The sequence below is a fragment of the Equus caballus genome, chromosome 14, assembly GCF_041296265.1.
Source record: "Equus caballus isolate H_3958 breed thoroughbred chromosome 14, TB-T2T, whole genome shotgun sequence".
Lineage (NCBI taxonomy): Eukaryota > Metazoa > Chordata > Mammalia > Perissodactyla > Equidae > Equus > Equus caballus.
Genome location: NC_091697.1, coordinates 102,887,632 through 102,900,042, shown reverse-complemented (window position 1 = coordinate 102,900,042; position 12,411 = coordinate 102,887,632). Strand labels below are relative to the sequence as shown.

Below are 12,411 nucleotides of genomic sequence, written 5' to 3'. Positions count from 1 at the left end.
TAATGCTCAGTTCCTAAGATGAAAATACTGCAGCTGTTTGGAATGGCTGCAAGGAACGTATTCTTGGCCTAATGAAATAAACACGACCACTGCCTTAACACGAAGTCTTTATCAGAAGGCTCACTGTGTCACTCAGTTCTTCCCAGAGTGGAAGACAGGTTAAAAGAACAGTCACGTTATTTCATGTCCAAACAGCTAAGAAATGAAGGTAGAACTGAATCTGGCATAAGGCTTCATGTGAAAGATGCATTCCAGATCCTTCTGACAACCTTTGAACGAGCTTTAGAAAGGAAAAATTATTGAACTGATAAAAGGGAAAAGAATGCCTGTACAAAGACAAAGGAGAGAAGAGGAACACAAGGACATAGCATCTTACTGACGGATGGCAAAAGCCAGCCTAGGGCTAAAGTTGTGGCACAGAGTTTTAGTCAAGGGCAAAAATAAACACGTGTCTTTTTCCCCCAACTCTACTAGCAGCAAGTGCTCAATGAAAAAAATTTTTATTTTAAATTAACTAATTAATGCAAAGTACCCTGGGTAAGCTAAATAGCTGAAACAATGGTATTCTTAAACACAGAAAACAAAACAAACAATAAAAATATGATCTTAAAATTTGAAAGTACATGTCACAGGAACTTAATAAAAGTTTTCTGAATTGCTGACCTGAACTGCTGAATTATAGTGAGGTAAAACTAAAGAGAAAGATATTCTTGAGCCAGCCCTGATGACCTAGTGGTCAAAGTTCGGTACACTCCACTTTGGCAGCCCTAGTTTGGTTCCCCAGCATGGAACCACATCACTCGTCTGTCAGTAGCCATGGTGTGGTGGCAGCTCATATAGAAGAACCTACAACTATACACAACTATGTACTAGGGCTTTGGAGGGGAAAAGGAAAAAAGATGGGGGAAGGCTGGCAGCAGACGTTAACTTAGGGCAAATCTTCCCCTGCAAAAAATAAAAATAAACAAGAGAAGTGTATTCTTGCTATCTATTTATCTTTCTATCTACAGGAAATGAAAGGAGTATGTATTTCTTTAAAATAAGTAGCTATTAAGAATATACCCCCCTTTTTAAATAGAGTAAACTACAGTAATCAAACATTGCAACTTTATAGCCAGCAGCAATTCGGTCATAAACTACATAATTTACCCTATGTATTACTGCTCTATATAAAATCATACAAATACACTAAGTCAATCTAATAATATATTACTATAGTTTTCAGTGATTTTCAGACTTACCAGAACTTCCAAACATTATTATTGGCATACCTAGAAATATCAAACACTAATACTAGGCTACCGGTGACAGCATATACTATATGCCAAAAAATATTTTCAATCTCTTTGGGTTTGAGGTTAAAAAAATTTCAACATTTATCATAAACTTTGAGATAAACTGCATAATGACGATCCCCTCAAGTATGAAACCTTAATGATAAAATACAGTCAAAACCATGTATTAAATGCCTGAAAGGCAGATTATATTTGTTTAAACATTACTTTTGAAAAAATACAAAAGAAAAAGCATATATGAAATCATGTCCTACCTATTGCTACGAAGCAAACGCACTAGTGATTTAGAAATAATGCCAGCCTCAGATTTTGGTGATATGTGCCAATACAGCTGAGCAACTGCCATAACAACCTAAAAGAGAAAGAGTGAAAACAGTAAGAACCATGAACACTGGAGCGCCCCACAGTTTCACTGTACTTTCTCACATGTTATTTCCTTAACTCCTACAAAACTCCTGTGAAGTAAGGTGAGTAGGCTGTTACCCTTTGTAGCAGGTTGAATAGTATCCCCACCAAAAATTCATGCCTACCCTCAGAACGTGGGCTTGTCTGGAAGTAAAGTCTGCAGATGCCATTAGGGTAAAAGATCGAGATGAGATCACACTGGATTAGGGTGGGCTCTAACTCCAATGAGAGTGTCATTATGAGAGACAGAAGAGCACCCACAGAGAAGAGGGCAACGTGAAGATGGAGGCAGACGTGATGTGTCTAAAAGCCAAGGAATGCTGGAGTGCTGGCAACCACCAGAAGCCAGCAAAAGGCAGTTTCTCCCTCAGAGCCTCCAGAAGGAACCAATCCTGTGGACAGCTTTATTTTGGACCTATGGCCTCCTGAAATGTGGGAGAATACATTTCCGTGGTTTCAACCCACCCAGCCTGTGGTAATCTGTTTAATAATCCTAGGAAACGACTTCATCCTCAAAAAAGAAAACAGATGTCAAAGGAACTACTCAAGGTCTGCGAGCCAGAGCAGGTCAAAGCTGGACACGACATGCCAAATCCCACACTCCTCCCAGTACTGCAGCTGCTGCTCCAAGATTGAGAAGTTGTAAAAAATTGCAAGCACACCTTTCCAAATAAAGCCAGACACTTCAGGACAATAGTAACAAGTAAGCTCAAATTTTTAAAAATCAGTACATTTAAGTTATAATTAAAAGAACTCTATTAAAACAATCCCTCGAAAACAGCAGCATTCGAAACGATCTTTTTTCCAAAAGGCAGAACCTTAAAACTAGTCTTTGGTTCAAAGCCATTACAAGGGTGATGAGAATTTCTCTGGCACAAAATAAAGATTTCTACGTTTGCCCCACATGCCTCTACACTCAGATCAGAGATTGAAGTCCGGGCTTCCCATTCACTCCAAGGATCCAGTTTGACCTGTGACAACTGCAGAGACAGAGCTGCAGGAGTTCCATCATCTTGTCTTTAGCTCAGGAGATACATGAACACCACTTTCCTTCTGCTTGGTCCATGAAGCTCTGTTTTCACATGCCTAAAGAGTGCACAGCACTGAAGGGGGCTCGAGGTAAAATGAGCTTCTTCTGAAACTAAGATACATTCTTTAAAAATACAGTTTACAGTCCTAAATTTACTGTTGTTTGGCATTTTGTTATACTTTTCTTCACAAGACTGATTTATAGCTTTCAGACATTACTTGGGAATTTGAGGAGTTTAAGGATATCTTATTTTTTCACTTGTGATCCACAAACACACTTTGATTATAGAACAAATTCTCCTGAATTAAAAATCTTATAAACAAAATCTCAATTAATGATTGACAATCTACAAGTAGGTGATAGTCATTTTAAAAAATATTAAAGCATACAGCTGGCTAATAAGTATTAGTATACGATACAAAAGAAAATTGAAGCTTAATTTAATGTGTTTTACAAATGATAAATCTTTTTCTATTAAAAATAGTAAGTCCAATGCTACTGGCAAGAAGGTAACCTGTACCTTCTATATATGACCATGTCTTTAAGATCCTAGATTCCACTTAGGATGTGATCTGTTCTGACATGTTAATTAAGGCACTCTCAAACGCAAAAGAGCTATATGATGTTCTCTTCCCCCAGTATTCACAAATCTAACAGTTTCAAGTTTCTCCAATACCCAGAATTTGAAATTTATAGCCTAATTTGTAAAAGCATGAGGGAAGCTCCTATAACTCCAAAGTCCAAAATGACTAAAAGTAGACAGCCTCATAGGCCTCCTCCAGTTACCTTACGTACGTTCAGAATCAAGTAGATCCTGTAAGCGCTTTTCTATTCCTAATCATTCACACCACTAGCACCTTATCTACACTGTTACAACAGCCTCCCAACATTCTGCTTCCAGTATCTCTGATCTCCAGTTCAAGCCACACAGCACTGACCAGCTAAGTTCCTGAAACAAATTCTCAGTCTCTCCTGTAACTTGAGAATGAGCCCAAAACAAAGAAAAAAACTACTCACAATCCTTCAAAAGTCAGTCGTTATATACATATGTACATGTGTATATATATCTAGCAGCATCAAATAAGCAAGACACCAAAACACATTGGAATAAAAAAGTAAAGTACCTCTATCAGATAAGCATGGAACCAAAACATACTGGAACAAAAAGTACAAACCACCTCTATCCATTTCACCATTCAAGAACATTTCTGATTGGTGAGTATTTGGACTATAAAATCAATTTCTAAGACAAAGTTAAATGAATAGTGAGTCAATTATAAAGGAGAGTTTTAGGTGGCAAGTTACACTTACTTAAGTACCCCGTGGCCAAGCTAGGGCACACTAAAATATAAGCATATTTTACAACAGTAGTAAAATTATGTTTTTGTTATTACTCTGTATGGTTACATGATAATGACTAAGAAACGAAATTACTAGGTATAAGATAAAAACTTCTACTAACTACTAAGATAGATATACAAAGCTCTAAGCTCTAAATTCTCAAGCATCAGAAAACAAAGTAATTCGAGTGAAATTCCTCATTTTCAAAGTTTTTCCTAATTAAACAGAACAATTCATTACGAATATTTTTTAATTAAAAAAATTTTAAGAAAATGCTTAACTTCAATCCATCAAGTCATCAGACATAACTATCAGTTAACAGAAAACATAGATTACAGAAGAAAAAATTAAACAGCACTATTAAGGAAGCAACCAGACAAACCCAGAAGAACATTCTGCAAGATCTGAGAGGTTTAAAAGAAATAATAACCAGATGCAATGCAGTAGATAACAGTTTAGATTAACCGCTTATCAAAGATAATGTAAGATAAATTGGTATTAAATGAGATGAAATTTTATTGAAATAGAAAGGTGGAGACAGCTGACTAGAAAAAAATATTTTGTAGAGTATGATTTCTATGTTGGTTTAAAAAATATATATGTATAGACATACACAGTGAATATATGTACATTTATGCAGAAAAAAGATCTGGAAGAAAATGTATTAAGATATTATAACAGCGATTTCTGAGTGATGGGAATATGATGTTTTAATTTTTTTTCAGTTTTGCTACTCTGTATTTTCTAATTTTCTACTTTGTCTTCTAAAATATTTTGGGGCGAGCCCAGTGGCCCACGGTGGTTAAGCTTGTGTGCTCCACTTTGGCAGTGCGAGGGTCCCAGGTTCAGATCCTGGGCATGGACCTATACACCGCTCATCAAGCCATGCTGTGGCAGTCTCCCTCATACAATAGAGGAAGATTGACACAGATGTTAGCTCAGGGCCAAACTTCCTCACCAAAAAAGTAAATAAAATATAAAAGGTTATTTAAAATCAACAGTTATAAAATAAATAAACTTAGGACCCAAATGAAGACCATTTTTTCTTTTTTAGAGGAAGATTAGTCCTGAATTAACATCCGCCACCAAATCTCCTCTTTTTTTTGCTGAGGCAGATTGGCCCTGAGCTAACATCCAGGCCCATCTTCCTCTACTTTATATGTGGGACACCTACCACAGCATGGCTTGACAAGAGGTGCACAGGTCTGCACCTGACATCCGAACCGTGAACCCCGGGCCGCCGAAGGAGAGCATGCGAACTTAACCACTGTGCCACTGGGTTGGCCCTGACCCAAAGGAAGATGATTTTTAATTGCTATTCCTACCAGTTAAAATTTATTCTGTATGAGGCATTATGCTGGGTGCTTTTGTTATACATTAGTCTCTTAAACTCTTATCTGGAAGAAACGAATATTAGGGACTGATATCAGATTAAGCCCTCGAACACAATCAAGTAATAGAGAAATACATACAGTCCTCCAATCACCTGAGAAACATCTTCAGTTTACATCTTAGGAAAAGCCAATTAACAAAACCACAAAAAAGTGCATGAAATCCAGTCGACATACAACTACCAAACCAAGGAATTTCATCAAAACCTGAGTTTTTGGTGTATAAACAAATGCTCCATTAGCACACTCAAAAATATTTATTTATTGAACTTGTTTAACCAACATTTAAAAAAATCTGTGAATTCTTCCTTTTTGTTTTTTAAAGACTGGCATCTGAGCTAACAACTGTTGCCAATCTTCCCCCTTTTTTTTTTTTTGGTTTTTCTCCCCAGGACATAGTTGTATAATTTTTAGTTGTGGGTCCTTCTAGTTGTGGCATGTGGGACGCCACCTCAACGAGGCCTGATGAGCGGTGCCATGTCTGCGCCCAGGATCCAAACCAGCGAAACCCTGGGCTGCTGAAGCAGAGCATTTGGCCAACGGGGCTGGCCCCAGTGAATTATTTCTTACAAGGGTTTTGACATACCGCTGCATTCCTGCTCTGAAGCAAAGGTTTTGTGTTCCGAATTAAGAGTCTATGGTCTGGATCCATAGTATATGGCTTCTTCCTTTTGTCAGTCTTTTCCTTCTGTTCATCATCAGAGTCATAGAAACTCTTTTCATTGTCTTCCAGACCATCATCCTACAGGAGAGAAATACAATCTCAAGATTAGTTCAAACCTTGAACAGCACAAATATTATACAAAGAAATCTTCCATTTTAACATCTACAATAACGATAATAATTTACTGTAGAATACTACTGTTGAGGCAATTTGAAAATATTATGCTACCTATACGAAAGAAAGGCCTTGGTTTTTCTCATATTTTATAACACAATAACTGTCCTTTAGTGCAACAGATCACACTTCTTTTCTATTACACAGTAAACCTCTGAAAAGATTAAATTTCCACAGAAATACCCACAACTGCCCAAAGGGAAAACTTGACAAAGCCTCTAAGAGGGAACACCTACACCCTGAAAACTATGTCCATAAATAATCAGCCACTCTGTAACTGAATCAAAGGGTCAGAAGAAAGAGGAGAAGTGTTTGAACTGCAACACACATAAAAAAATCAGAATAAAGCCTGACAGGTTAAAAACTAGTGATTAAGCAGCTGTCTGCGTTGTCAAGAAAGACTCAGCTTGAGATTTACATGTATCCATAGGAGTTGATTCTATGTTTTTCTTTTGTACTTTTCATTTGAATTCTCTATTATCTCTGCCAATAAAATCAGCCTATAGGCATTTAGTCCTAAAAATAAACAAACAAAAGCACAGGTAAAGACAATAATATCCACGTAGGTGGATCCAATTCAATCACTGTTTAGAGGTAACTTCTGTTGCCAAGTACCTGAAATATACTTTCCATTTCTGGGAAGATGGAGCAGATGTACTTTCGCCCATTCTTCTCACTGTGTAAACCAGAAACCCGAGACATTATACACAAAACAAACGTAAGAAAGGAAAGGCAGAGAGAAGCAGAAAGACTGGATAGGGACCTCAGGACCCAAAGAAGGACACAACAGTGAGTTCCTTGGGTTTTCATTTCTACCTCATATATCAGACCGGGTTCTAGAGAAGCTGGTAAGGCAGAAACACCAACAAGCATAGATAAACAAACCCTCCAAAACTCTGCTCTCTGTGGCCAAAGGAAAAGACAAGGCAAAGTCTAGCAAGACAGAAACCTTTTAGAAAGTAACTGCTCTCGTACAGCCAACACTAGAAAAAAAACTACAGCCCCAGCCCCACCCCCACCAGTGGAGGCTGACATGGGTAGCCCAGACTTCCACCCTCACCACGCTGTAATGAGATGCCCCAACCATCCCACTGGGGCGGTGTCAGAAAAGGTATAGATGGGACCGAGACTTTAATTCCCGCCAGGAGGTAAGCAGGCACCCCACGGTGCCAGTGGGGACCAGGTGAGGAGCGTGAAGATCCAATCCCATCCCTCAGTGAGGAGGTGATCAGGTCCCTCCCCACTGGGCGAGGGTGAGAGGGTGCTTAGGGTACTCAGGACCTGCAGCACCACCACCCAGTGACAACAAGGACACACCACTCTATGGTGTTAGTGGAGGACACATGTGGAACTGTAATGAAGCACTTCTATCCCTCACAGCCAGAGCGTTACCAGGGGAGTATTAGTGGGGAGCCAGAAATCCCACATTCACCACCGTGACAATGAGCACGACCTCCCGGAGGTGTCAATGGAGGCTGAGCGAGGAACCTAGATCGCCTTGAAGAAGCTGTGGCAGGCATATGCATGTTAAAGGTGATTATGATGAGATCTCAGAGGTAAAGGAGGAAGATGTTATTGGAAACTGGAGGAAAGGCAATCCTTGTCACAAAGTGGCAAGAACTTGGCTCAACTGTGTTCTGGTGTTACGTGGAAAGTAGAAGCTAAAAGTGATGAACTTGGATATTTAGCTGAGGAGATTTCTAAGCAAAGTGCTGAAGGCGCAGCCTGGTTTCTCCTTGTTGCTTATAGTAAACATGAGAAAGAAAGATAAATTGAAGGAAATGTTAAGCAAAGGGGAACCAGAACTTGAAGATTTGGACATTTTCAGGCTACTCATATCACAAAAATCGAGAAAGCGTCTTCAGAAGAGAACACCAAGGGTGTGGCTTGAAAATCATTTGATAAAAAGGTCATGAGTACCGATCATGGATTTAATCTGACATCTCAGCAGAAGCCAGGAGTAGAGATGGGATTATACCAGCAGAAACACTGCCAGCTTGGAACAAAGGGGAGAGACGGGACAAAATGAAGGACGGCTGTCAGACTTCTGTGGTCCTACAGGACAGGACAATGTAAGGACACACAGAGAAGGCAGCCATCTCTAAGTCAAGGAGAGAGGCCTCAGGAGAAACCACACCTGCTAACACCTGGGTCTCGGACTTCCAGCCTCTACAACACTGAGAAATAAATGTCTGTTGATCAAGCCACCCAGTCTGTCCTATTTTGCTGTTGCAGCTCTAGCAAACTAATACAGAAATCAACAAACAATTCACCAAAGGAGATACACAAATGGCAAAAAGCAAATAAAAAGATAATCAACTTCATTAGCCATTAGGGAAATGCAAATTAATACCACAGCAAGATATCACTACACACATAATAGAAGGGCTCTCATCTAAAACCAAAAAATAGTGACAACAGCAAATGATAGTAAGGACAGAGAGGAAAGGGATCCCTCATATACTGTGGTGGGAATGTAAAAGGTTACAGCCACTCTGGCAGGTTGGCAGTTTCTGCAATTATACAACCCAGTAATTGCACTCTTGGGTGTTTATCACCGAGAAATGGAAATGTATTCTCATACAAAAAACTGTACACAAATATTCATACCAGCTTTATTCCTATTAGCCAAAAGGGAAACAACCCAGATGTCCTTCAATGGATGAATGGTTCAACAACTGGTTAAACAAATGGTTAAACAAAATGGTTAAACACCTAGGCCACGGAATATCACTCAGAAATAAAAAACAAACGACTGATATACACAACAACTCTGATTAATTTCCAGAGAAGTATGGTGAAAAAGATTAATATGAAAAGGCTATATATTGTATAATTCCATTTATTTAACATTCTTGAAACGAAAAAATTATAGCGATGGAGAGCCAATTAGTGGGTTATGGTTAATAACCTATGGAGGTTAAGGGGAGGCAGGTTAAGCACAGGGAAGGAAGTAGGTTTAGCTATAAAATCACAACATAAAGGATCCTTGCAATGGAAATGTTCTGAATCTTGACTGTATCAGTGTCAATATCCTGGTTGTAATACATTACTACAGTTTTGCAAGATGTTACCATCAGGAGAAAATGAGTAAAGGTTATTCCAGATCTTTCTGTATTATTTCTTACGACTGCTTGTGAATCTACAGTTACCTTAAGATAGAAAGTTTAATTGAATAAAATTGAGGAAAACATCAGTAAATCACTTAAAAGCTATTTGTACATATTTATAATATAACAATAAAAGTAATGATCTAAAATGCTTCAAGTTAATATCACTTCTTTAGAAGTATTTTTCCCTTGCTAAGTGCCTACAGATAATACATAGTCTTTACTTGACTCTTGACTAAAATATCACTGAAAACACTTTTCATCAAAAATATGACCATTCGGTTTCTTAGAAGTAAGCATATTGTCAGTATTTTTTAAATCCACAATAAAAAAATCTTAAGAAATGCTCCAAAACAGAAGAAACACCAAATTTATACTCTTTGAAAACCCAAGAAAATGTTTAAATAATACCCATCTTTGAGAGTGAACTACAAATTGTAGCATTATCCTCTTCCTTTGAATACACAATCAAAACAAACTACTTGCCTCTTAGTGCTTCAAAAAGCAAAAGAAGTGGGGACTGTAAGTGAGATATATTTTTATATCAAGGCCATACTTGAGTGACTGCTCCTATATGGAGCTTCAGGCCAAACTGGTTTTATTAACTCAATTAGTAAACTAATAAAGTGATACACAAACAATCACATTCTCTAAGCATAAGTACACACCTACAATGCTTAGCCAACTTCAATCAAATAAATATTCAAACTCCACCTGAAACTGATACACGATGAAACTGCTGTATTAACACAGCACTGTAACTAAAAATTAAAATCCACAAATGCACATAAAAAGCTGCTTTCAATAAGCATTTATTCATTCTATTTCTCCTTCATTATTAACAGACTTTATTAAAATTCAATTATATTATTTCAATAAAGAACATAATCATATTGCTTACTTTGCAGTACAAGTCTTTGGGATTATGATAGCAATTTTAGTAAAAAGACTGCAATGGAAGTTTTTTCTTTCATTAGTACCTGTCCCCCATAAAATTCAAGGATCTAACAAAGCTATCAAGAAAAGCTTCTACAGGGGCCGGCCCAGGGGCATAGTGGTCAAGTTTGCTTCACTCCACTTCATTGGCCCCAGGGGTCACCTTTTTGGATCCTAGGTGTGGACCTACACACGGCTTACCAAGCCATGCTGTGGCAGGCGTCCCACACATAAAATAGAACATGGGCACGGATGTTAGCTCAGGCCTAATCTTTCTCAAAAAAAGAAAAAAAGAAAAACTTCTACAAATCAAAATTCATAAAATTCATAAAAATACAGAAACAAAAACTGGAGGTCAGGATCTACCAAAAAGCAAAATTCCTAATAACTCTCCTAGTCTTTAGTTTAAAAGCCTGAGAGTCTATACCCTAGGGAGTAAAGAAGATAAAATTAAAGCTCAGCTTTTAATCTTCTCAATCTACAATTGAGGTGGTTAAGCTAACTCAGAGGGTTGATACCCTGAATATTCTACAAACAAACCAAAATCCATCATCCAAAGCCTCAAACTAGTTCAACAATTTTTCATAAAGCCAAGAAGGAAAGAAGGGAGGAAGAGAGAGAAGGAAGAAAAGGCAGCGTCATTAAGGGTCAGGATATTGTTTCCATTTGGGAAAGAAAGCAGGATATTAACTAGATGATGTCAAGAGTGGGGCTTCTGGACTAAATTTATAATTTCTGTTTCTTAATCGGAGTACTCATTACAGAGGGGTATACAGTTTGTGAAAATTTATGAAGCCATTTGCTTTTGACACATGTACATTACGTATTTCTACTTCAATAAAAAAATTTAAATATGCAAATAAGAAAAAAGACAATGATGTGAATATTAATTATGAAAAACAAAAAGAAACAAGGTGAAAAATGAGGATAACACAAGCATTTAAAATGAACTGTAAAATATCTATGGATAACACGTTCAAGGAATTAAGTGATAAGACTGAGCTTTTGGAAGGGAATTCAACTCCATATTATTTTTATAGAAAAGTGAGATTCACTTTCTAACATCATTTTGATATAAAGCACTACAATTTCAGTAACCACCTGTAGAGTTAATATGGCAATCTTTAAAATTTGACTTTGACTAATTTTACATTAGTGATAATTTGGACAGATCAGAAAGAGGAAGATTTTTGCTCTCTTAGAGATCACAGCCCAGGACAATTAAGTAAGTTAAATAAAGAGTCAGATTTTACATGTTAGATAACTTTGAACAGTTTTGAAATAATCATTCTTAATTAAATTTTAAATGTATGATGGAATGAATTTTATTTTCAGCTTGTTGAGAAACAGAAAAGTTGGTTAAACAAGTAAGGCAAACAAGGTATGGGAAAGATGTTTAGTCTACTTCAGAGTAAAATTAGATAAAATGGGCTTCAAAGATGCTGAAATTGATTTTTAGAAAAAAGTTTCCATTTGCTCAACTTAGTATATTAACTGTACATCATATATAAAAGAGGAAAATGAATCAATTTTAATATACCTCCGTGTATTTGAAAGCAATATTTTAGAAATATTTTATTTTTAGTGAAACTTTAATTTTTTTAACTTATTCTGTACTTTCTATTTCTTATCTAGCAATTGATATTATGCAGGCTCGATTTATGTAATTCACCTGTAAATTTGGAACTAAGTAAAAAGGTCTCTCCTACATAGCTGAAATAGCTGTTACGAAGCCTTTAGATATTATTCTAAATATAAAGCCCTTATTCAGAGTATATTACGCAGATAATTTTAACCATCGTAATAGTCTGGTTTCCTGATCCACAGATAAAAATAAAATGTATAACTTAAAAGAAAATATTAGGTTATTTCTTTCACTCCCTGCCAAGGGGTAGGGAAATAGAAACGTGTTCTATGGGCCAGCCTGGTGGTACAGTGGTTAAGTGTGCACATTCCGCTGCTGGGGTTCACCGGTTCAGATCCTGGGTGTGGACATGGCACTGCTTGGCAAGACATGCTGTGGTAGGTGTCCCACATATAAAGTAGAGGAAGATGGGTATGGACA

General features: G+C 37.3%; 1 protein-coding gene across 9 annotated transcripts in view; it reads right to left on the bottom strand.

Moving 5' to 3' along the window:
* Positions 1–12,411, bottom strand: part of AP3B1 (adaptor related protein complex 3 subunit beta 1) — a 227,657-nt gene that overhangs the window by 128,274 nt on the left and 86,972 nt on the right. For all 9 annotated transcript variants that reach the window (XR_011425714.1, XR_011425716.1, XR_011425715.1 and 6 more), the window contains exons 8-9: positions 6,049–6,204; positions 1,550–1,647 (exon numbers count right to left, since the gene is read on the bottom strand). Coding sequence is in view for 6 of the 9 variants with exons in the window: in XM_001918342.6 (XP_001918377.2) it covers positions 1,550–1,647; positions 6,049–6,204 (254 nt within the window). In the remaining 3 variants the exon portion in view is untranslated. The remainder of the gene's footprint in view (positions 1–1,549; positions 1,648–6,048; positions 6,205–12,411) is intronic.